Source organism: Sylvia atricapilla, chromosome 13 (assembly GCF_009819655.1).
Source record: "Sylvia atricapilla isolate bSylAtr1 chromosome 13, bSylAtr1.pri, whole genome shotgun sequence".
Taxonomy (NCBI): domain Eukaryota; kingdom Metazoa; phylum Chordata; class Aves; order Passeriformes; family Sylviidae; genus Sylvia; species Sylvia atricapilla.
The window spans coordinates 13,561,386-13,588,035 of NC_089152.1; the positions used below are offsets into that span (position 1 = coordinate 13,561,386).

The window sequence follows — 26,650 nt, forward strand, 5'->3', positions numbered from 1 at the left end:
GATTTAGTACTGAAAACAGTACCTTATGTGAAAGAAACAAGATTAGACTTCAGATATTGAATTCACTGCTCCCATTTCCAATATTATCAAAAGGGTCCCCAGCTGTCACTGCACGCTGGTTTGACAGGTCTGAGCTCAAAGAAAGCCAGGGGTCTGCACTATTTTTAAACTGAAATTGAGATAAATGTGCAGTACATGTGTAGCTGTTAGACTAATTCTTCTAATTGTTTGTGTGGGTCTTCACAGAAGGTAACTTTATTCCCAGGAGCCCCTGAGTAATTGGTGGGGGATGCTCCTGTAGCCTCAGAGAGCCTGTTCCCATTCCTGGCACAGGCTCTCCCCACTGGCATCACTGGGCTCAAGATAGTAAATGGTTGGTGACTATCCCTTAATGTTCTATTTTCGTTCTAAACAATCATGCATGAAAAATAGACATGATGGATTTTTTGACATGTGGAGATAACACATTTATCCTCCCTTCATAATAATTTGAAGTCTGCACAGTATCCTGTGTGTGGGAAAGGAGATAGAATCGAATGCTGAATGTAATGGATGCCAGGCAGGAACTCAAGAGGCATTCACCACTTGTGGTTTAAAGTGCAGCCTTTTATAAAGAGTTGTATCTTAATTCGCTCCATTTTTGTTACTCGTTCATCTCTGTGGTTTACATAATGATGGGACACTACAGAAGTTATAAAACCCATTTAGAAAAAACTGCTGCTGATAAAACTAGAATATATGAGTGCTGGAAGGAGCTATGGATTGAATTTACTAAACACATTTCACTTAGACTATGGACAATCATATATATATAAAATAATTTATAAAATATACACTACTCATGTATACTACATAGACATGATGAATATCCATATTGCATGGAATATATAGCACTACACAGAGAGCATATGGATAACCTATATGATACTGTGTGCACTACGTATATTTTATTTAGTGGCAGATGGATTTTTAACTCATTTTTGCTGCTATTATTATAAAAGTTTAGTGTATGTTGGGAACACACAATAAATAAGGCAGCTTTTTCTTGGATGGAAAAAATCCAGTAGAAAGCTGGTCTATCAATATTTGCAGTAATATTGCTACCCCATTTTCCCTTCAATAGCCATCAACTCTGCTGTTGCCATGAAGCTAATGTGGGGTGACTCATTTAGCAGCGTATTATTGCATCATTGCAACATGATGTAAGGCACATCAGGCTTTATTAAATTAGCCTGAATTTTGCAGTATGACAGTAACGTTTTATGCACATTAGCACCACACTTAGTGCTCCTCATGGGGGTATACTTCAAGCAAACATATTAAGACATGATTTCAGACAACTTTTCGGAATTTACCGATTTCTCCTTTCTTCACAATTTAACATGGAACTTTGAAGATCTGCTTGTTGTTGCCTGCAAATGTAGCTACTTATTAAAGAATAAAATGGCAGCATGTTAGACTGTATTTGTTAGCTGTTACATCCTTAACGGATCAAAAAGTTTATTTTATTTTTGTGCAAAAAATTCTTTCTTAACAAACACTTTAAGAACTTTTGAAATAAACCCAAAAAATGCCTTTAGCACCAATTTCTTGGGCAATTTAACTGATTATCACTTCAGCAAAAGAAATGACTGCAAGTGTATGTTACTTTGTCTTTGCATAGTCAGTAATTTGCCTCTTTAAAATTTAAAGAGACTTTAAAGCAGCTTGAGCAAAATTCGAACCTAAAGAACAATCCTGCAATGTTGGGGCAAGTAATATCTGAGAGCTCACTCCCTACTAGCTGAGGAAGTGTAATAAGGGTACAACTCCAGAAATTTGAGCTGTCTAGGGAGAACATAAAAGCTTGTTGGTATTGTGCATAAGCAGAAATGGCCACTTTTTTGTATTACTGCCTGGGTGGTGAGACTAAGCAAGCAAAAGTTAAAACGAGAGTATAGATACCAGAAAATAGCATCAACTTATAAGTATTTTTATATGTTTCTAAACTATGTAATTGTAAGATGTGTATTTGGTGTAATGGAGAAGATTGACTGATTTTCATGTTTTTAATAAAGCATCAGGTAACATTAAACAGCTGTAAGACTAAACATACAAAAATGTGAAGGTTAGGAGATAAGAATGTGCAAAATGTATGTGGGAAGCAGAAATAAGATTTACTGACAAAAATGGAAAAGTAGAGAAGAACATGAAAAATGCAATTGGAAATACAAGTTTTTTGAGAGCAAAAAACTCCAAAGTGACAAAAGTGAAAGAAATGAGTGATTGTGAATAGTGGGGCAGAGCAGGATGTTAGTGGCTTTTGACAGCTGAGGTGTTACTTAAAATGTAAGAGTTAGACTGGAAAAGGTATTTGTAGCACATTGTGTTTTCCAAGGTGGTCGTTGTTCAAGTGGGTGTGAAGGCACACAGATCAATCCTCCCCAGGCTGCAGGAGCAGTCCTGAGGACAGCCTGGCCCTTCAGTTGCTCCTTCCTAGGGTGCTTTGCCCATTTCTGCTCACCAGGGTCTATTAAACAACCACAAAGCTCAAAGCTCTTCCTCCTCACTGCTGGTGTATGTTTGAGGATGGATCTTGCCAATGAGGCAGAAAATTACATCATTTTCTGCACCTTTCTGCTGAGTGGGGCCTCAGAAAGGCTACAAGCAGAGGCACCAGTTGCTTTTCTTCCTTCCTCATGTAGTTTTAGAAGCAGTATAGAGAACATGATATCTCCTTAAATCCAAGTAATACTGAGTTATGGAAGTATAAAAAAATTTAAGGCTTGTGCATGTGTGGGATTTTTAATACCAATATAACTTTAAAGCTGAAAGACTGATTTTATTTTGTAAATTTTCTCTTTTTAATCTCCCCTTCTCTGACACTTTTGATATCAGGTGTCTCCCTGAAGCAGAATTTTACAGCTGAGCTATCAATCTCTAAGAAATGCAGCTGCTGAAGGAAAGGCTGACACAATGTTAACTGAAGCAGTGACTCTGGATTCTGCCAGCTGATACCATCCTAAAAGACTGGGATGGGGAGAGGGATATATAGTCTAAGGGCAGATGGAATGCCTGAACTTTAGTTTATTTTGCTTCTTTTTACTTCGCAAGTAGAATCAAGCAATATTAACTTTCTTTTCATCATGATTTATTAGAAGTGAATTACTTATTGTGCTAGTGGGAAAATATCTCCTGTCACTCAGCAGATAAGGAGTCTGCAGAACCTTTTTAGAAAGTAAAAATGTATGGGGCACAGGCTAGATTTCTTTTTGCAGCGCTGGAGGTGACCACCTGAAGTTAATCAGGGAAGACATTCCCCCTGGAATGAAGTGGGTAGCAGGTGTTAGGAATTTGTTATAGTTGGAGGAGGGATGCTATTTATAAAGGGGGAGCAGTTCTGTGAGGAATCATTTTCAATGCCTCTTTGAAGGCAAACAGTTTCTTGTCTTTGCCCTTCTCTTTCTCACACTATTTAGGGTTGACAAATTTTCTTGCCACCTTTTTTTTGTTTATTTCTGATTGTATTTAAGGTTATGAATATTCTGTAAACTAATATATGTTATCTTGCATACTGCTACATAAGGAAGTAAAAATAATGTTACAGCACACAGTGCAGATAAAACTTCTTTGATGAATTACTATTTGTGTCCAGCTGTTCTGACTGGCTCAGAGCTGGGTGCTTCTCAGTTACAAATTTATGGTATTAGTGGAGAATGGGGCAAATATTAGCTCAGCTCTGTGTTCCCAGCCATGCCTGTTTATCTGAATGAGCTGGATTGCCCTTTGGATTTTCCTGAAGTGTGCATTCCTTTTGTCTGTAATTACTCTTGTATGTTAAGCCCCCAATTTACCTTCCTTTTAAAATTAATAGGTAGAGAAAGTCCCTTCCCAAACTCCACATATGCACAAATAACTGGTATCAAGAAGACTAGAGGCCCTGAGTAGGACTGGAGAGGGGCAGCTGGGTGGTGAAGGCAACCTGTTACTGAGCACTGCTTTCCGGGCTGGGTGGGAGAGCAGAGCTTGGGCACTCAGTCAGGGATGGAAAGAAGCACAGGATTTGTCATTTGCATTCCTTCTTCATGGAACTAAACCACCCAGCTTGTATTGGTTTCAGCTGTGTTCTGGAGTGCTTTTGGAAACACTGGTGCTCCTGCTGGCACAGGTTTCTGAAGAGCAGGGAGAGAAGGATAACATTTATTCCGGAGAGAGGATTGTAGCCTGAGAGATTTCCTGGCCATTTCCTAGCACCCTAGTATTGAGCTGAGCTCTCCCTTGATCATATGGGAAAACATATGGGTTCTCCATGTTAAGTCCTAACAATTAACTAGTTGCTTTATTAACATACCCTCATTATGTCAATAATTTTCTGACTTGATGCCTAGAGCAAGAGAGATTTTCTGTTGGTTATGTGAGAGAGGACATGTACAGCTTCCACACTATATACATGAAATGATCTACTATTGGTCTGAAATATTTTTAAATTGTTTTGCTGAAGATGCAGAGGGAGAAACAGATGTGAAGATAGTTTGAGCTTTATAATATCCTTTATAGTCTGACTTCTGTAACTAAGACTCAGCATAAAATCCTTTATTATAATATTGACTCTTCATGCTAGTGTCTTGTAATCATAAAGGAAAACAAAAAGGGTGGTACCATAAAAATTAAAAAATAGATTAATAACCACTCAGCAACTTCTCTTGTAAAATTTTGGATTTTTCCAGAAAGTGGCTTTTGTATAATCACAGTCGAGATGCTGTTCCAATTACTGTTTTCATAATGTAGTGAAAAGATGCAATGGCAAAGGGTGGGGTGCCTGACCTGTAATCACAATGCTTAGTAATGCCTTCCTAGAATTCAGTCAGCAAGGCAGAAATACCTTGCCCGGGGGGGATGAGGGAAGACAAGCTGAGCCAGCATAACCTCCGGGATTGGACAGCAACATCAGCAGGGTGCTGCTTTAGAAGCGTAAAACTGAATTTGTAGTCCTGCCAATATGCAGCATCAGTGCAGGGAAGACAATATTGCAAAAGAGAAAGAAGGGACTCTTCAAAATATTTGTATTAATCGGGGTCTTTAAAGACATTTACATGCAAAAAGAATACAAAATTATTCCTTCCCTTTGCATTTAATCTTTGCTACTCTCACTGCTAAAAAAGCTCCATATATGTAATTCTGAATAAACTCGTTTTTTCTCTCTCCTCTGTCCTTGTGCTCAGTCCCAGTATATTTACACATGAACAGAATCTGCCACAGTAGCAGCCTCTGCTTAGGTACACACATGAATAAGCAGCTCCTGGTGATCTGGAAAGGCTTTGGTGTAAAAAGAGAATATATCGATAACCTGATCCTCATCGGTGTTAACATTAATTGGAAAGGCAGTAAAGCTAAATGTAATTTTGTTTATGATGTTGCATCACTTCAGTATTTAGTACCCTAGGTAGCTGGTTTTTAATCCAGTGAGCTAGATTAGCCTGATTACACTGGCAGGATGCAGTTGATGGATGACTGTCATTATCTTCTCAAACCTGCATGATACTTTAGGTATAGGAGATGATAATTAAATTTTCAAGAGACTACGCTGAGATTATAAGACCTAAGTATTTTTTTAAAATGAGGAATATGTTTGCAATTATCAACATGTTGTTAGAGGATCCTCTCCTGAGATGTTTTATTAGCAACCCCTGATTTCCTTTAAATTGATCAAGAAAAAAAGGCTCAAGTTATCATATAACACTTCGGATGTTGTTTTGGTTTTCTAATTCTGATATTTTCCTCCTCCTGAAACAGACCAAAAATGTATCTGATCAAATCTATTGGTAATGGCTTGAAGATGTACAGGTTAGCACAATATATTTAATGAAACGTTGTTTGAGACAAAACACTAGAGAGGATCATAATTAATGCCTCATTTTCTGCCAGTTGCTATTGATTACTCATTCAGAGTCCCTTTGTTCTCAAAATGGTAACACTGTATTTCACATTACTATTTGATGATATTCTCAGGATGAGATTCTTTAACAACATGCTGATAATTGCAAACATATCTCTAAAATTTAAATTTAAAATGAATTTACATCATATGTTAGTGTTTTTTTCCAAATTCGGCTCCTATTTTGGAGCGCATATTCATTACAGTTCCCAAAGACTGGAGACTTGGGTAAAGTGAAATTCAACACTTTATATATTAGTTATATTTTTAGCCTAAAACTGCATGACGTGGATCTCGAGTGAATGGTCTTTTTGCAGCCCTAACCTCTCTACTGGACCGGGATTTCAGAGCAATTATTAGTTAATGTTTTAGTGTTGTGCTGAGTTTTCCTTTGGAAACACCATAACAAAATTTACAAGTTTTCTGGGGGATTTTGCAAGTTTACCAGAGTTTGACTTTTCTGTTTTGTTATGTTCTTTTAAGCCAGCTTATGCAAATTGTCAGGTTTATCTATAAGGCAAGACGTGCAATACTGAGACACGTTATAGCCATGCTCTGAGTCATCCAAACAGCTCACTGAGTAAAAAGGACATGCACATGAAACTTGTGCTCTACCCAGGGCAACATTTCAAGTTTACAGTAAGGCAAGGAATGCACTTGCCATCTGCTCTGTGTAATTCTGAGAAATAGAGAGATGCCAAGTGAGTTTGTCAGCAACTGTGGCGGGATAATGGAGGGATTTGATTGAGATGAATGGTGTTGCATTACATTATTTTGTAAAAGTAACGTATCGAATCTCCCGATTTTTAACTTAACACTCAAGTACTCTTTTTTTTTTTTTTTTTTTTTTTTTTTTTTTTTAACCTCTAGACAGTTTTCCTGCTTTAAATAGGTACAGCCTGACTACTAGGATTGAAAGCATAAACTTTATGGAAAGGAAGCTAATCCAAAAAATTGGGAAAAATAAAATCTAGTTGAATCTAGTTGACTGTTGGGGAGATTTTCAAGATTGAAGTTTGCAGTTGGTGAGTTGCAGCTCTCATTTCACTGCCAAAGCAGACTGCCTTATTATGCCAGCATAATAGGCCTGTCATAATCAGTTGCCTATAATGAGCTAATGCTTTTATTCTCAACCATATTATTCTTTTGATAGAAAATAATGAATAATGTAAAGGCACACAGTTGTATTTGGATGAAACTATTGCGTAGTTTGGCTATGGCTATGCTGGGAAAATTTGAATTTTTAAGAGTGTTTGCCAATGTTTGCATTTAAGAAAAGAATGTGAACAAAATTTAGATCAAGAAGCACAAGGCTACCTGCCTATGGCAAGTACATTCTTGAATAGGTAAAGCTTTATATAGGTAGTATGTCTGGAGTGTGTTTGTTAAAACTGTTTGTGTGCTTTTCTGGACAGCTTGGATTTCCTGTTTGCATAGAGCCTCAATGTTAGGAAGCTGCAAGGAGTATTATGTAAGGACATCTGTAGGCCTTGACTTGTCCACTCTTCTTTTTTTTTTTAATATAAAAGTTAAAACAAAGAAATGTTTACCAACATATTAGAATTCTGCTGGCTGGTGTCCTAGAAGTTCATTGAAGGCAGAGCAGTGTTTTGGCATCAAATTGTATCTAGAGAGTCATAGAGTTGGACTGGAGAGAAGAAAACTTAGAGATTAGTCAAACTCTTTTTACTTTTATGATTAAATTCTTTGCAAGAATCAATTTTAAAATAAGTTGACTGAGGAGCTTCTTTTTATCTCAGGCTTATATTTTGATTTAAGCATACAGTTGATTGGCTTGTTAGTATGAATGGAAGCAAACTTGGCCTGCACAAAGGTGCAGCTGCAATGCAAAGTTACTTGTTTCCTGTGGCAAAGGTGCAGAAATCCACCCCCTATATGTAGATATGGTTCTTTTCCCCACACCTCATCCTTGCAATGCTTGAATAGATGACTCCCCTGCATTTTATTTTTATGAGAATACTCTAGGAAAATGACCCCTTTAAAGGATTTGTTGAGATAGCAGCCCTGTGAAAGCCTTTCCTATTCGGGTCAGGCCATGCCATTTCCCCTGAGGCTGTCAAAACTGGTTCTTGCTTTCTCTTAAAGGGATAAATCTCAGAAGTAAAGCAGTCATGTTTACATCTTTTTCTCTTTTCCAAATCAAGCTTGCCATGTTTGTAGTTGATTGTAATAAAAGCGCATTTTTTCCCTTTTTATTCATTTTTCCCTTAGTTATTGAACACTTATTCCTTAGGGAAAACATTGCTTTAAATAACTTTTTGTATATCTTGAAACTATATGCATTATAACGCATTATAAAATCCAAGGAGGCAAATTTTTCGGGGCGATGCCTGTTTATTTACAATGGTTGCACAGACAAGGACTTGGACAAGCTTCAGGAGAATAACCAGTCATTGATTATTCTTTGGTAATTGGATGCATGCTTGGCAGATGAGGTTCAGAGTGAGTGTGCAGGTTGTCTGTGGAGAATGCCCCTAACCACGTGTGTAAGTGATCTGCCTCTGCGCAGGGACCTCGGGCACTTCGTCAGGAGAAGCTGCATGCTGATAATACAAAGCTTTTTTGCTATCCTCAGTGGTATTTTTGTATTCCTTTCTTTATCAGATGCCCTTAGGAAAGGATCAGTCCTAATCAATATTTTTTCTCAATTGGTTCAAACAGGCAGAAAAATCAATGGGCTGAACTAATGACATCCATTTTTATTTTCTTTTGGAAGACTGAAGAACAATTATAAAATTCTAAACAGATGTCTCATTTGATTGGGCCAATGTTAGAAGAGGGTTGTGGTGTTGTGTTGTTTTGCTTTTTAATCTTTTTTCAGAAATAAAAAAATGCTTACCCAAATAGAGAATAGATCAGAAAACTTCTTCAGTGTGTTGCACAGCTTGAGATTTACTGTGTATCTGCTGCAGTGCTTACACATTAACTTTATGTTATTGTAGAAGCCAGGCTGCCTTGAAATTCAGGGTCTGGTGAAAATGTCGAATACTGGAATACTCAGGACAAGAGCAAGAGTGGCAAATGTCATGAAGTAAAGTTTGGAGGTTAAGCCTGGAAAAGACACAGACTCATGCCTTTTGGAATGGCTTTGTAGAAATGTATTTAAAAGTTGTCATTGGTTAGTTCTCTCTCTCTCTCTTTTTTGTAATTTTTTTGGGGAGGGAAGCATCTCTATGGATCCCCTTGCATTTCCCAAATCCCTGCCGTGGTCAGGGGAGATGCTGGGGGCGCAGGGAGGGTTGTCTTTAATGCGGGCGGGCCGTCGTTGCTAATTGTGTTTGACAGCTGCTCTGAGCGAGCAGGGCTGCGCTCGCTGTCCCGCACAGGTCTCTGCCGTTCAGGGACCGGGACCCTGCTCAACTCTCACAACACTTCCTCCCTTCCCCACAGGCTACGTAAAGGCATTTCCCTTCGGTCCTGGGTATTCTTGGTCAAGAAGGTCAAGTGTTGGCCTAAGTGAGAACTGGTTTCATTTCTTCTTCTGGCCAGTGTTGGTTTGGAGGAACTGCTTTTCACAAAACGTTGCGCAGGTTTCCTGCACAGTGCTCACCTCTAAAACTCTAGGAAATGTGTACAATAGTATCTTTGCTAAATTCTGACTTTTACTGAGTAAGCCAGATATTCTGATGTTCATAATGTTTTCTGCAAAGCGATAAAATCTTAACAATTTGACAAAGCAAAAATTAGAAGACTTGGAACAGCCTAGCAGCAGATTTCCCCCTGCATGTATTTGCTATATACTTTTGTCACCGTATCAGAGGATCTCCTTTTAATATGAGTTTCAGATTAAAAATTCTGTTTCAAAGATTATTGTAAGAATAACAATGAAGAAGCTAAGATGAGAGGAGCATATTTCTATGCAGTAGCATTTTAAATAAATTTTGATCTTTACACTTTTGTATAAAATACTTAACACTTCTGGGCCTTCCTTTAGTTTGTGCTGGGGAGATTCTGTTACATCCCACTCTATTAAATTAAAATTTTAGATTTTCATGCTCAAATTAGTCATCAAACAAGAAAAGAGAGAAAATTCAATGGTGATACAAAGCAAAAAACCGCACACACGCACCCATATATATATATATTCTGTAACTCTGTTTGAAGTCTTAATATTCTGCTAATCCCAGTGCACTGCAAGGTAGAAGGCATTTAGTACCTTTCTGACACCTCACCTTTCACAACTCCTCACACCAGATAAATGTGTTTTGATGATCTAGTGTAACCCAAAAAATTCATTTATTTATGAATGAGGTATTTGGGCCTCAGAAGGGAAGGTGAGGAGACCAGGAGCCATGAGTGACCCTTGGGCTGCTGTGTCCCAAGCAGGCAGCAGCACTGGGGCGGTTCCTGCCGTGATCCAGCCCACCAGAGGGTTTGGTGAAACCTCTGGAACCTGCGAGGGCTCCTCCTGGAGAGCAGCTGGATGGGACCAGCAATGGTGGCTTGGGAGAAATCAGGCAGGGTTTTGGTATAAAGGTTACTCCAGTTAGCAGTTTCTGTCTTAGCATCACCTCCCCATGAAATGTCAGTGCAGATGAGTCTGACATTCCCTGTTGTCCTGCCAGCTTCACCCCCTTGTCTGGCAAGGCTGCACCATGTACTGACCACGGCTGAAAAAAATCAAATTGCTTCTGAGGGTGCTGCTTCACCATGACCTTAAAACACTGGCAGACAGTAAGAGCAGCGTGTCTTCAGCTGTGTGCAGCGTAGAGTGGATCCTGCTCCATGAGGAAAGCTGTATGCACCAGCCAGGAGTGAAACACGGTGAATTTTTACCACCTGGTACATTTTCTGTACAGGCAGTTCTGTGGGTTTCACTCCAAGTCAGGGTTTTCAGACTAAAACAAAGCTAAATATAACATCACCCATGGAAAAACGATGTTGTTCTAAATCACCAACATTCATTTCAGTTTTACAGAGGAAATCCAGATAATGTGAGGTCAAACAATATACAATGCACTTGTTAGGTGTTTAGAATGTTTTTGTTTTTACTGCATGAAAAGGGAACAAAAAGGGTAGGGTTCAACTACTTGTTAGTTTGAAGTTTTTAAAATGTCAGTTTTTCATGTTCTGTTCATTAATCTACTCAGTTATCTCTTGTCTGCATTTGATTTTTTTTTTGGACAATGTTATTCCATGTTTTTATGAATGTAATCTAAGTCTTGATTTCTAAGTATGTGATAAAACTTAATGTCACGCTATAAAGTCTTAGCAGTTTTTATCAATTATGTTTATATTGTGTAATAGAAGAGGTGTTATATTGCAAACTAAACAAAGGATTATGATTTTTGTTTAAAATTTAAACATGAATTGATTCTTTTAGATGTTTTCAGCTGAAATGGTTATGGCTTTCTGGATGCTCACAGCCAAACTTGCTCTGCTTTTCTGAGTTGTGCTATAGTACATACTCCGAACATTGATTTTAAAAATCTACATTTTTTTCAACTCTAGAACCTTCACTAAATCCCAGTAAATTCCTATCAATGCCAAGAGCAGTAAGTGGTAAATAGTCTGTCAGCCTGGTGTATTAACAGCTGCATTGCTGTAGAGCTGAATTTGAACTTTTCTCTGTGTACTTTTTACTTTTGTAGTCCAGTCTGCTTCGGTCTGATATGGGGCTTGGAAGTCCAGGTCAGCTGTCATCCTCTGGGAAGCCTGGAACACCCTACTACCCATTTTCTGGCACAAATCAGCGCCGACGACCACTTCATGACTCACCAGCTCTTGGTAAGCAACACAGACAGTTTGGGTTGAAACTTTTGTTCATGATGCTTCTCTGCAGACACCTTTTTTTCCTTTTTTTTTTTTTTTTTTTTACAATAATTTAATATACAGGAGATTGCTCTGTGCTGAGAAATTGAAATGACACCAAATTGCTATATAAAGAGAAAAATTGAAATTGTTAACATTTTCTCTGAGATGCTAGCTTGGATTCAACACTGGTCAGTCTGGCTTACAAAACAAACAAGAAACTCTAATAAAACCCTTAATTGCAAAAGCAATAATGACAGATGGATAGGAGCTGATGACCAGCTGAGTGCCCTTAACCCGTGCCATCATTAACTCCTGGAAATGCCTGACCTTGAGGTCATTACCATTATTTAGTAGGGGAAGGACACAAAGGGGAAACAATTATCCTTTTATATGCTAAAAGTAACTTTATTCAGGGCAATATATAGTTCATTGTAATTGGTTCAACATGCCTTTAAAGATCTTAGCAATTGGAGGCTAGTAGTTTATCCAAAAATCAAACTACCTTGCAAAATATGCTGGCAGGAACTTGCCTAAAAATTGTATAATCCTTATGACAGTATTAGTATGTTAATCTGGGCATAGTTGGAGGTGAATGGAATTTTTATACCTGGCCATAGACAGTGGCAATATTTTATAGCTCTCTAATTCTGTTGAATCAGAGAATCAAGAATGAACCAGCTGTTCTATAGGATCTGCTGTAAGACTTGTGAATAATTGGGTGTGCACATTTAAAAAATCTTTCTGGTATAAAGAGAGACTTATATTCTAGTTTGCCATTATATTTTAGTTATATAGCCTGCTTCAAAACATCTAGTTACCATATATTTCTGTATTAGTATGATAGGTCATTAGAATTTCTCTAATTATATGCTTGAGTGTTTAATGCCCCTCATTCTGTATAGCACCTCTAATCCACAATAAAAAGTCTTGTTCATTTGAACCAGATTGGTAACTCCAACCATACTCTACCCAAAATAAAATTTTCAAATACAAATTTCTTTGTGAAATAACTTTAATATTACCTGTAACTGCAAACTTCTTGGGCACTAAAATAGTCCTGAACATGCTTGAAATGTAAAAATTTTTTTTAAATAGAAAATATTACTTTGGAACTTAATCTTATATATCGTGAAATAATTTCATTTGAAAAAGCTCTCTAAGACCATCGAGTCCAACCTTTACCCCAGCACTGCCCAGTCCACCAGTAACTCATGTCCCCAGGTGCCACACACCTACACACCTTTGAAATCCCTTCAGGGATGGTGTCCACCACTTCCTGGGCAGTTTGTTCCAATGCCTGGAAGCCTTTTCAGTGAAGAAATTTTCCCTGACATCGAAGCTAAATCTCCCTTGGTACAGTTTAAGGGCATTTTCTCTTCTCCTAATATAAAATACCTTATTTATATAACCTTTTTACCTTGTTGTTAAGCCAATTGCCATTTAACTTAGGGCTGGCTGTCTTTATGAAGATTGTTCTAAGTATTCCTGTTGCTCAGAATACCAGAACAAACACAGCAGGTCCTCACACCTCTTTCAGAAAAAGAACGCTCTTACAAAAGTTCAGTGGAATTGTTTACAGCTTGAAAGGGTGGTGAAATTTCAGTAACAAAGATTTGTGTTTTAAGATGATGATGATGGTGTTTTGCCCACACTGAAAGGGTTTTAGTGAGAGGCTACTCACAGCAGTGACCTGCTCTGGGTTTGAGTAGCAGGGGCTGCTGGAGCTGGGCACTGGGTGCAGCAGTCAGTGAGATGGTCCTGAACAGGATTCTTGTTTCCTGGGCAAACCGTAGAGAGTTTGGGCAGTTCCTGATGTCATTAAATGAAACAAATGGAAGTGAAGTGTGGAGTTTTCAGAGTGTATTTAGCTTTTTCTTTGAAAGAGAAGCTCAGGGACTGTCCAAACCGGTGATATTTCTCTGTCTGTCGTGGTTGAATCCGGGGCTTGGAACCTGGGATATGGCAAGTGGTGGTTACAAATTCATGGGAGTGTTTTTCCAGGAATCTCAGGAGGAGGAAGTACACTTTTATCTCAAGTAATTTCCAATGGCTTGAGAAAGTATGTCTGAGTTTTAATTTTTTTTTATTTTTAATGGACTTGTTAAGTGCTACAAATCTGCTGCCTGAGAATTTCTAATGAAGTCAAATTATGCCCATTTTATCCCCAAAAAGGAGTTGTCTGACCAGGATTTTAAAAAGCTCTTGTTAAATTTCATTTTAAATTGCATTGAAACCAACCAGTGTTCTCTTCCAGGTGACACTCTGAATCCAATGTAAATATCTCTTCTAAAAGTCCTTTTCTTTTCTTTGTGAGTGTGCCCTATGGGAAATGATGAGATTAAAGATATCCATCAGATATTTCACCTTATCTCACCGATATCTTGTCATATCATCATAAATGTTCTGATTGAAAACAGAAAAATAGGAATTTTGTGTTTTAATTGAAGACTTTATTGGTTAACTGTAGAACTGGTAACCTTGCCAGATACTCGTCTTCAAAACATCAGTTAATTTGTAATTTGCATGCAGTGTTCAGATTAATTGTATTAGCATGTGATTAAACTGGTTGAGATTCTTGGTTTAGGTAGTGAAATTGCTGGGTGCTTTTTTGATAATGCAACACCTATTGGAAGAAAGAAGCAGGTATCATACCTCCAACTGTACTGTTACATGCAAATTTAAGATGTATTGACTTTATTACTCAAGGAAAGTAATTAGGTCGTTAAATTTGCTGTTTATTTACAACCTTGGTAGAGTCTAAAAACTATAAAATTTCCATCGTGTTAGTATTCTTAGAATCTAAATCATACCTTAGCGTGTTGTCCTAGGGTGACATGTCAAATTCCTTTTGGAGAGTTCTGTCTTTACCCTGATGTGCAGAAGGGAAAGCGTTTCTCTTGCTAAGGAGTCCCGTTTTCCTCCTTGTATATCTCAAAACCTTACTTTGTTTCTTAGCAAGTGTATAAGGTCATAAGTATACCCTTCAGAGTAACTGTTCTTAGGAATAACTGTTTTCCTTAGGAAAAGAATTTAAAGTAACTATATATCAAAGCTTTATTTCAGAGGAGAACATCAGTATTTAACACTTTTATATTGATGTGGAAGAAAGATCTCTTTGCCAGGGAATAAAAAAATGCATAAAATTGAAAAATAAGAATTTTATCCTGGAAGGAAAAAAACCTGAGCAGTGTAGCCATTTATTCTTTTTCACCTGTAATGTAGATACCTGATGAAATGCTATTTTTCTGTATACAGATCCTCTACAGACAAAGAAAGTAAGAAAGGTGCCCCCTGGTTTGCCTTCTTCCGTAAGTACTTCATTTTTTACTTGTAGTGATAAACATTGGGTTCAGATTGCATTCTCTTTACCTGCCACACATACAAATTACTGAACTTTAGCGTTAGGAGGGCTGTCTGCTGGACATGAACAGCCAGGCTAGGTAATTGGGAGTGGTTCTGCAGGACTAAATCCACATTTGATGTGGAATTTTTAGATTTCATAGCAGTGATTTGTAGCTCGCTCATATGCTCCTACCCACTTGTCCCTGTCATTTGAATTCCTCTCTTGGGAAGAGAGCTGGGCCAGGAGCTGTCAAAGAAGATCTCCTGTACAGGTCTTTTGATGTTTAATTAGTCATTATGTTGCTGAACAGGAGGACAGACAGAGATTAATAGCTGAGAATCTTAGAAATTTACATTTGTAATAATCCCAGTGGAGCTGAAGACATTAAGATTCGGAGGACATGTACAGCTCAGCTTGCCTCAGTAGGACTGAGGTTATTAATATGCATAAATCACCGAGTCAGATGTTCATTGTGAAGCCCTGGTGGATTTTAAAGCCTTCATTAAGCCTTTCCTAACTTCAGCCTAGCATCAGGAAAGCTTTCAAGCAACTAGTTTGTTGATCCCTCTTTGCTTGAAAATTTATCCTTCGAGAATAAAGGGCTTTGATAAAAAAGGTTGGAAGGGTTTTGGTGGAAAAATCATTAATGGCTGTGATAATCTAATGCTATAGGGGTGTTTTGTGGTATTAAATACGCTTTATTCTTAAAAGGAAGAAAATTGTTTATAAATGAATCTGCATTTAAAAATCCACGTGAAGTGAAAAATCCCCAGTGAAGTGAAGGACAGAATTATTTTTTCCCCTGCTCAGAACAAACAGGAGGGGAGGGGGAAGCTCCGCTGCCTTGCGGGATACATCTCTTTGTTGTGTAAATGGATGTTGGGCTTTTATTTGGCAGTACTTAACACATGGTCGCAGGTGCACTTGGATGAGTCATAACTCAAAGCCGGATAGGCTGAATAGAGCACACTGCACAGGCAACAGTAATATAGTGGGAGCAAAATGGGGCTGAGCTTTTCATTTTGTATTGAGGCTGAACCACGGATGGTGTCTTCTAGTCCTCGCATCTCCCCTGTTCTCTCCTCCCTCTCTTTCGCTTCTTCCTCCCCCTGCTCACGATGATGCAGACAGAACCCGGGATCTGAAATCCTATTTTAACAGTACTTCCAGATGGAGCTGAGATAGTGTGGATAGCCTGGGGCAGCTGTGTTCTGAACCTGCAGCCTACCTGGAAGCCAGGATTGCAGCTGCAGGCACTCTTAAAAGCTTTTGCTTGCATAAGCACTTGGGCCCCACTAGAGGCTGAATAGCTGCTTGATAAACAAAATGAACACAATGCCTCAAATCATTATTCCCGAGGCCAGGAATATTCTTCTTTCCCCCCCTCCTTTTTTTTTTTTTTTTTTTTCCCTCCCCTTCAGCAGCAGCTAAAAATAGTTTGGCAATTTACATTTTAACAGTTGCGTGTTATGTAGGGTGGCTTTACAGTCTAGCAGATGATTTCTGCTAGTTTAACAAAAATATATTTAAAATGTCAGAGAAGCTAAAACACATAGCAGTGCAATTTTCACTGAAATTTATTACAGTAATTTTCGGCAGTAATGGAGCTTACGCTACACGTTTAATATTTAGTAGCACCAGCCAGGTAAAGAGATCATTTTGGAGAATGAAGGATTTCTCTCATTTCTCTTACCAGGGATTAATTTTAACAAGCAGTATTTTTCAAATGGTTTTCATTTAATTCTTCTTCTGTAAGAGTGGAGACAATAAAATGCTGATAGATTTTATTTGTATTAACATTGTACCAATCTGTGCAATTAAGTGCAGTTACTGTGAATAATCAATGATTGTGATGCTGCAGGTTTTAAGCACTGTTTCTCTGTATTTCAATGCTTTCACTGCTGAATAGAGCCTTGAAGTAAAATGACACATTACAAAAAAATCCAAAAAATTAAATGAGATACTGCATAGTGGAAGATGACACAAAACTAAATTCCACTGAGCATCTTGAGAAATTTAAATTGAGTAGATCATTATGTAAGTATAGTCTTTATTTTAAATAAACCTTCATAAGAAGTCAGAATATATTGTGGGAAAAAGTTGCTTTAGTCCCGAGAAGTTTAATTATAATATGAAAAATCAGAAGAAAGATGATGCTTAATTTTGTTATACAAATCTGTATTTTTTAATTTTTCAGTTTCTAAAATACTGGTTTCTGCAATGTTTTTGTTAGTATAAGGCTGCCATGTCAACGGATACTCAGCAGTAATTTAATTTCCTAGATAACTGTAATTTAATAAGTCTTTAAGTAATAATGATTAAAAAAACCTCAAACAACCCTTCCTCTAGTTTGTTTCTTTTTTCTTTTTTCTTTTGTTTTTCTGAAATTATTTGTTTTGTGGTTTATCATTTTTAATGTGTTCTTATCAGGGCCCAAAGTAAAAAACAGTTACATAGAAAAGTGCTGGTGAATTGTTTGACTTCTTTCTGGAATGCAGCTCAATCTGAATTTGTCCTCTTACTGTAAAAATTAAATGTTCCAGGCAAATGCATTTTTAAGTTTTTGTGTTATAATTTGTTAAGTGATGACTCACTGCCCAAAAATTTTTGAATGCTAAAATGCAGAGATTTATGTTAAACTACAACTTCTAAATTTAAAGCACTCCGAGGAGGATAGAAATTAAAAACCATTTTTTTTCCCAAGCCAGGTTTGAGTGAACAGCAAGATTGCTGTGCTGTTTATGTTCCAAGAGGGGAAATACTGTTCAGTGAGTTACATTCTCTTTAGAGATGGACAACTGTTGTATTTCTGAGAATTTTTCTGGTTGTAGGAGTTAACTAAGGCAGACACTGCTAACATCATGTGACCTGAAAGCAGTGCAGCTCCTGGGCCAGAGGAGCGGTGTCAGGGTTTCCGGAGAGCTGCTGCAGACAAGTGAGGCTGTGAGTGCCCAGGGACATCAGCATCCCAAAATGGATGGACTGGGAGCAGGAACCTCCTCTTTACGTGTGGAGTCAGGAAAGATTTCAGCTAGCATTTGTTACTAGTACCATAATCAGTGGCTCTCATGAGGTCATAATTCTAAGAAAAATAGTGTGAATATCTGTCATCATTCTTTTGCTATTTAATTAGTGTCATATCAGAGAAATAACTGGAACACATTGTATCTGTTGATTTTTGTTACAGAAAATGAGCTGTGACATACAGACATAAATGTCTGCTTGTTATCTGTGTAGTTTCTAATAGATATTTTGAGTATTTTAGGCTTGCTATAGTACCTGAGACAATCAGTTAATATTAAAATTTGGGTTGCACTAATTTAATAAGAGATTGTCAGATTAGTCTTGTATGATACAAGGGATTTCTTTCTAAATTCAAATTTATACTTTTGAATAAATGGAAGACAATTTGTAGTTTCATTATAGGGGCTCCTCATATATTACCCTCTGTAGTATAGTCCATGGGTGCTAATTTCTTACAGGAATAGTTTATGGTGGAAAGATACAGCAAACTTGGTTTGCATGCATGGAACTACCTCCCATTTAGGGCATTTTTCTTTCTGCTTTCCTGCCAGTCTTTTAAGACTGAGCTTCTAGAGATGTTTCAAAACATGTCACATAAAGATACTAATGGTACAAGAAGAAAAATAATAGATGCTACTCTCTTCTGTGTTCTTTCCTTCCTCCACCCCTCCTAAAGGGTAAAAGGGGATTATTTGAAGTGGTAGAATGGGAAGTATCTTCTGAATGGTTATCTGAAACCCAGTTTTTGAGAGATTGAAGTTTATACTGTATTAGCAATAATATAATGTTCACCACACTAAGTAGACTCTCTCAGTATTAGAAATTTCCATGTGTATTGAGGTAGGCTGGTGTAAAGCAACACCATTGGAATACTTTATGAAGTGGCTCTGAATCAGAACTTTGGAGCATCCTGGGGCAGATACTTCGTGTGATGTTGAACTGACTGTGATGTTGTGTTTAAATGACTTTCTAAGGAGACATTTTTTGGTAAGATTTTTTCCCACTGTCCACAAATGGTGCCCAAATGTGAAAAGCAGGGTTTAGTTTGTTCAGATCTGTTGTGAATCGCCTTGCACAGCCAAGTGATACATTCAGCTGTCACTTGTCTTTAATAGCAAGAGCTCTCAAAGACAGCAGTAACTCTCCTGACCCCTCTGCTCTGCTGCTCTGCCGTGTTTTAGAAAGTGATTCTAAATAACAAAACTGAGTAAATAAATCTTGATGGGTAATGCAGCACAGAACTTACGATTTCTTCCTGATTACACAGTCTTCCATCTTCTGCTTTATGCTTGTTCTTTGTCACTTGATTTATGGGATAAAGTTTTTAGGAACTTGCTAAATACTGCTTTTGAAACACTGTGTTCATCTATGAATCTGAACAAAATGCAAATGTATAAAGCATCCAAGCCCTAACTTATGTTACAAACCAAGTAAGAATATTCGAGATTTTATATTTAATAAGAAAATGGTCTGTTTTTCGGGTTAGATTATTGTAGGGTTTATTTTCATCATGGCCTTTATTTGAAATCTATCTGAAAACCACAGTAACCTCAGATTATAGCATCCCACCTGCTCTTTGCTACATGAGAACATTTAGCTGTCATTAAACAACCAGGCAGCCCATTGCAAAGTCCTGCTGTGAGAGTTCAGCTCGAGTTCTCACTGAATTAGGGTGAAGGTACTTGAGCAACCCTCTTTTAAAAGCTTTTTTAAAAAATTGCCGTCAGATCATTTTTCCAAACTAACTGTCCTGTCGTGTGACTATGGTGAACTAATGTCAGGTTGCTTAATTGAGAGATCTTCTCTGAATCCTGCATACACATACATCCATGATGGATATATAATGATGGCAAATAATTTCTTCGTGTTTGGATTTATGGGAGGTACTTTATTTTTGAAGTTTTAGTAACATATCAAATCAAGTGTATTAGATGCTCTTAAATTAGAGTGTAGATTTGCATCAAATAACCATAAATTTTGTGTATAATTAGAAAAAATGTTATTAAAAATACTGAATTGCAGATCATGTTATTTAGTGAGAAGTTACATGGAATTTCTGCAACTCTGCTTTTCCTCAAAGATGAATGTATGCATTGCCACAAATTGGTGTGATGTTTTATAACAATAGATAAGGACACAAGCTTTTCTGAAGGTTATTTCTTACTATCTTTTGCTTGATATTACTTGTGGTTTTGGTGGGAAGATTTTTGTAATATTTAGGAAGTAGTGAGGGCTGTTGTGTTGCTGCACCTCCATGGGCTGTTGAAGGGAGTGTTTCCCTTGGCTTCCTCGCTCAGCCCTGTGAAAAATGAGATTCACTTTTTGGTAGATTTCAAGAAATAGGTTTTAATAAAAGATAAGACAATTAGGAGATAAAGAAAAAAGCAAAGTACAGTCGGTTGGGTGGCTTGGCATTTAGCCAAGTCCACAAATTGCTATTTCATAGGCTTTTTTTAAAATACTCTTTTTGTTGTATTAGTTTGTTGAATATTCGTATTTTTCCATAAACTATTTTCCATATTCTAGGGATTGTTTTCCATGGCCCCTTCTTGGGTTCGCCTTTTTAGAGCATACGTGTTTTTTGGTTGTCTCTTCATTATCACCTCCAGATTGGGCCTTGGTCTGTGTTTTCTTTAGATGGGAGATGCTGATAGTCGGGGTATCAATAGCAGAGTCTTCTTTATATCTTCATTGGATGTTATTCCAGCCAAACAGACAGTTTAAGCATAATATATCACTACTACCACTATGCCTAATTTTCTTTACTAATAGCAGAAATAAAAACTTAAATCCTTACCACAAAGTTATTAATCATATAACACACATTTTGCAAAAAGCCAACTTTATAATAGTCATTTATAACGGCCCCAAAGTGGGGCAGGTTGCTTTGCCTGTGACCTGGTCGTTTGTCAGGAATGGGCAATACAAAAACAAAACAAATGCAAAACCAAAACAAATGCTTTTCCAAAAGAATGGTACTGAAATTAAAGCATTGCGTAACCTTCAAGTAAAATTTCAGATGTAGATGTTTTTTTACACAATGAGGCATAGAGATTGAATTAAATTACTTCCTATTTTAGTGCCACAGTTGCTTACGACATCAGGTTTTATAAAGAAAACAAGTAGTTCGGGCTTGGAGACGTAGCTGTGGGATTTCATTCCATTTGCAGTGATAGCTGGGATTAGTTGTGAGCCGCTCCTTTGGGTGAGGTGGGGATTGGTGATTCTGGGTGGGGAAGGATGGATTGCCCGCTCGAGCCGCGCGGCGAGCCGGAGCGCAGCAGCAGCAGCAGCAGCAGCAGGGCGGGACGCGGGGCGCTCTGTGCCGAGCCGCAGCTCTCTCAGCTCTCTCTCGCCATCTTCCAAAGGCTCCCCGGCGCTCTGTGGCCGGCTCTCGGCGGGGCCGGGCCGCTGGAGCCCCCTGCAGGCGGCGGGGAGCCGAGCCGAGCCGTGCCGAGCCGGGCCGAGCCGGGCCGGGGACACGCCGCGTGTGCTGCGGGCGGCCCGCGGCCAGCCCCGCTCACAGCTAACCTACCCCGGGCTTAAAACTCCCCGAAGGCCTGTGTAGGCGCCGGGTTGGGTACGGGTTTAGCACATTTTGTGGTGATTATCTGGCTTCTGATAGGATCATTTATTGCCTCGGGATAATAAACGTGTTTGTTTACTTTCTGATGTAGATAGGGGTAGTTAGGACCTTCTATAGAAGCTTTCAAACTGTGAGTGCTTTATATTTCCAGCAAAATAATAGAACTTTCTGAACTTGAGCAATATCCAATCAAAGTTAGGTTTGAATGATTTTGAAACAAATTTTAAAACTTCCTCCAAGAAATTATTTTGGGATTGATTCTGAAGAAGGGGATACACAGCACTTTTCCCCTCATTCTTCCCATTCCAAGAAAATATTTGTTTAATAAGTCAAATATCTCATAAAATTGGATAAATTCAACTTGAACACTGAATAAATTCATTATTATTTAGAGAACTACTGAAACAGAAAAGTCCTAGCTGCAGTTTCCTATTTAAAAAAAAAAAAAAATCTTCTTTTACCCATATCTGCCAGAGCTAACTGGAGATTTTTGCAGGGGAAAAAAAAAAAAAAACAAAGCCAAAAACAACAACAACAAAAAAACAACAAAAAAAACCCACGCCCAAATCAAAAATAAAATCCTCAACAATCCCTCAACCTTCTAATACAGCAAGGTAAAAGTAATGGATAGCAATTAATATACATTTAATTAGTATTTACTGTCTATTCGCTATCAGTTTAAACTCTTTTTCCCTGGTTATAGTAACATGAATGTCAAATGTGCAGTTAAAGACAAACCCTTTGAAAAGGAAAACCACCAAACTATTTTAGCTCTTGTGTAGATTAGTAAATTAATTTGCATAAAACATCATCCTTTGGATATTGGCAGGAGGGATTGCCTATAAAATTTAGTCTACTGGGTTATTTTAAATTGCCTTCCATACAGCTCATCTGCTCCATCTCTGCTGAGCAGCATGCTTAGTAGTTGGTTAACACAGAAGGCTATCCTTCCAGGATTTTAAAATAAATTAACATTTACTTAGCTGATGAATTACATGGAGGACAATATAATAAGCATTGTGTTTTCCCCTGAAAACAGCCAGCTTGGAATCTCGTTTATTCTGACAGTTGCATTATGCCACATATTCAATGCATGGCTTAGCAATGGTCCTAACTCTGCCTTTGCTATAGTTAATAATCATAAATGTTTGGCTCTAAAATAAGTTATATTGGGAATCCTAAGATGTATAGATTTTTTTTTCTGAATTTTTGTTAGACAAGCAGCTCAACATTATTATGTATATTTTAGATAGCAACAGGTTGTTCTGTATCAGTTCGAGTCTGTCTCTCCTGTTCAGGTTCCAGTTTTCTTAGAACCGATAAGAACTTTATCACTTGTGAAACTTCTGTGCCTCTCTTGAACGTGGTTGGAATTGATAAGAAGTTCCAGCCTCGGACAGTGTGGGGTGGAGAGGAGAGAGTTCTAGGACAGTTGCCTTTGCCTTATTGCCAAAGCTAGAAGGTTAGCCTAGCCCCTGTGAAATTAAAGGAAGGTGGTAAGAACAAAAGATCTGGTTTCCCCACTGAAGGCAGGCTTGGGCTTTTCATCATGTTACCATTTCACCAGTATTTTTTTTTTTTTTTCAGTAAGACTGAAACTAGCTCTCCACAAGGAGATACTTGAGTTTACACATCACAGTTATTTTTGTTGGTGAAAGAGGAGCTTTAATTTCTAGTAGCACATAATTTTAAAAGATTTGGTGCTTTTTGTCTTAGATCAGTCACATGTAAAATAACAAAACTGATAAAAGGCGTGAATCTTTTTAAAGGGTTTTGATATTTCAGTTTTGTGTAATATGTTTGACTAGAGAATGGCTCATCTGTTGAGACAGTTACATAACTATCTTTTATATGGTATAACATTTACTAATCTGTAGAAATTATGTTTATTTTTTTATAAATTCAAACGATGAATTACATATGGTCTGTTGTGTAGTTGCTTTGTGGCTCTGACAAATGGAACAAAAATGTATTTCACATAAAAGTTTGTTTTCAGGGAGAACGTGGTTCATTCACAAAATCTCCTAGTGGTAAAATCATCTTTGAAAATATTCTCTTACAGGTAGCTTCGTTTATTTTTAGGTCAGTATTTCACTCTGCATTGGCTTTCATAATCTCTTTCCATACTTTAGGAACAGGCAGTTTATTGTTTTTGACACACACTACAGGGTCATGAGTGGAAACAATTCGGGCTACAAAGTGCATGTCAGTTCAGTGCTCCTCTGCTGACGGCATGTCTGTCTGAAATCAAGTTTAAAAAATTGGCCCTGTCTCCAGCTGACTTGTTTTGTCAGGCTGAGTCATAAGATTAACCCTTGACTTGTCACCAAGGAAAAATGGAGTAAACAACTGTACCCTGTACAGTATCGCTGATCCAGCTATGATTCATTTCACTGTAACATGATTCTCTTAAGAAAACAAATTTCAGAGCAGCTGTTGCTTGGCTTAAATGAGGATTAGAAAAATTGCAACCACAAAACAAAAACTTGCTTTGGACTTCAGGAGCTTTTGGAATAGTTACCTGGTAGCAGTTCCTGCAAATACAGTTATTGCTAACAACATAACATTTTTTTCAGTAGTCGTTCAAATTCTTCCATTTTAGGTTCATATTTTATCCTGGTGAAAGTAAACTTATGTGGTTTTGATGTGGTGATGGAATTCAGGCCTGATCCTGTATGGTGAATCAGTGTACCAAATGTAAGAAACAATGGTTTTGTACAGTAAATGTGGAGCAGATATGGTGATATGTTTCAAGCATTGGGCACTCAAGATTTTATTCCCAATGACATAACTGAGTGTAGGACAAATAATTTCCTTTTCAGTAAAATGCAATTGTTATCCTTTTGATTTGTGGGGAAGTAAGTCAGGAGCAAATTCATTTAGTGACTCATTATGGAGGGACCAGTTTGTCTACAAACAGACGTTTGCAATGGCGTTTCTCAGTTTTATTGATCATATTGTTGCTTTTGTCTTACCCATGTGCTGGTGAGCAAGGTTAATGATTTACTCCTACTGATAAATGGTAATAGTGTTAGTAAACATTACTAGTTAATATTACCTATGTATTTTTTTGCTACATTGCCCTGTACAAGTATAGGGCAGCTATACACAGAGCAGCCTCCCACTTGAATGCTGCACAGTCAAGTTAGGTTTTTCTGCTTGATGTTTTTAACATTTTTCCAATTGCTTGTATAGGTGGATAATGGTTGTTATTGGAAGGGGGCTTGGTCATGCTCTTCATTGTTAATACAGCTATTTTGAAAACTGGGCACATGTGCATGGAGGTGCAGTAGCCATTACAACTGTGTTGGTGGTAGGCTTCAAAAAACTGACTGCAGTTACCCTGGAAGTATTTCTGATGTTTCAAAAGTTTGCATACTAAAATAATTTTTTTAAAAAGGAGTTCTCTTCCTACTTCAAGTCTGTAATCTGAAAGTGCCTTTTCCAACTTTTCTAACTTGTACATTATTCTGAAGTAGTATTTTTCATGTAGTGCACTCTAAGAAGTAGCACAGGCAAAGATCTGAAGATCTTTTAGCATGTCTCATCTGTACAGTCCTGAACATTAGTGAGAAGCTTTAAGGAATGGCGTTGTTAGCTGCAAATCAAAGGTTCTTACGGACTCTCTGGGGACTGAAATGGGTCTTTGTGGTCCCTAGGGAAGAGGGAAGCCGCCAGTCACTCTGCAGGCCTGGCAATTTAATAGTCTGCAGTATAGTGATGTTCTTTTTTGCAGCTGCTGCTGCTACGCCTTTTGTATTGCAGAGGAGTTTGGTTCAGATATCATTAGCTTTGCTGCATAGTTAAGCAGTTCTGGATGCGTAGTTTGACTTGCAGTAAAAATGCAAGTGTTCCTCAGCAGATGGAAACTTCAGGATGTATTTGCCAACATACTCTGAGCATGATAGTCTAATTGACTGGAAGAGTTCACTGAAAAAGCATTTGAAGCTTGAGATGGGAATATTTTTTTGTCAGTGTGTATATATTCTGTATATTTATAGACACTACAGTAGTTATGTCCTGAGATAATGGACATTACACAGAGATTTTTATCTGATTGTAGTATTCAGCTGCAGTCAGTTTATCACCCTTGTGGATCTTTTTAGTTCAGAGGGTTTCACTGACACACGCGGTGCTTGGCAGAATGAACCAGACTTCTGCAACTTGCTTTCTCTCCCTGTAAATGGCTGAATTGAACTTTACCCATTTTTTTTTTTCCTTATCCTGAAATATTTTCCTGCTTTTGTCAAGAGGAAGGCAGGGAGAATTCACAGCATTGGCAGTAGACACAACTAGAGGTGGAGAAATGTGGTTGTGTGTTAACCTTTTTTTCCCTGGATTGAAGTTGGTATGTGACTTAGCAGAAGCTCAGTTAATAACCAGCTGTGTTCACTTGTAGAAAATAAAAAAAATGTACGCCTCATTAAGAGTTAATGTTAGTTAATACCACTGCTTAGTGAAGAAAGCAAAAAGGCCTACCAGGCATTGATAGTGTGCAAATATTGAGGGATCTCTGTACTGGAAGTTGCAGTCTGTTTGCTGTGTTGAATAATTCAGGTTTTTGTGATACGACAAAGTTGCTGAGGTCCTCTCCCCTTCTCTGCCCTGTCTTGTATGGGCACGAATGTGTGCTTTATTCATACAAAATACAATATAAAGGGACCCTAGACTTGTGTTTCTAAGAGAATCTTTCCTTATAGTTTGTATACCCCATCTTAAAGATGGATTTTGGACGATTCCATAGTGTGAAAATATTTACATGATTTCTAGGGTTTTTTTTAAAAACCCAGGCAGCCCGTGTAAGTGTTGTCTGTGTCAGGGTCGCTCCCTGCCCCAAGCTGTCCTCCTGGGAGGGCCCCGGGAGCGCTGGGTGCTCGGGCTCTCCCCTGGGACTCGCTCCCAGCAGCTCCCCGCGCCTTTGGGAAGCGTTTGCCAAAGTTGGAAGCAACTTTAGACAGAGCCAGATGGCCGTGTGGCTGGAGCTGCATCGAGCAGCGTCTGCACGGCC

At 38.1% G+C, this 26,650-nt stretch overlaps 1 protein-coding gene across 8 annotated transcripts in view; it reads left to right on the top strand.

The window, feature by feature from the left end:
• The window catches only part of TCF12 (transcription factor 12), a 159,846-nt gene that overhangs the window by 93,953 nt on the left and 39,243 nt on the right, over positions 1–26,650 (top strand). For 7 of the 8 annotated variants that reach the window (XM_066328488.1, XM_066328492.1, XM_066328485.1 and 4 more), the window contains exons 8-9: positions 11,527–11,662; positions 14,945–14,997. In XM_066328488.1, coding sequence (XP_066184585.1) covers positions 11,527–11,662; positions 14,945–14,997 — 189 coding nt within the window. Of the gene's footprint in view, positions 1–11,526; positions 11,663–14,944; positions 14,998–23,086; positions 23,209–26,650 lie in introns of those variants that run through there. The other variant, XM_066328497.1, reaches the window with a different exon arrangement.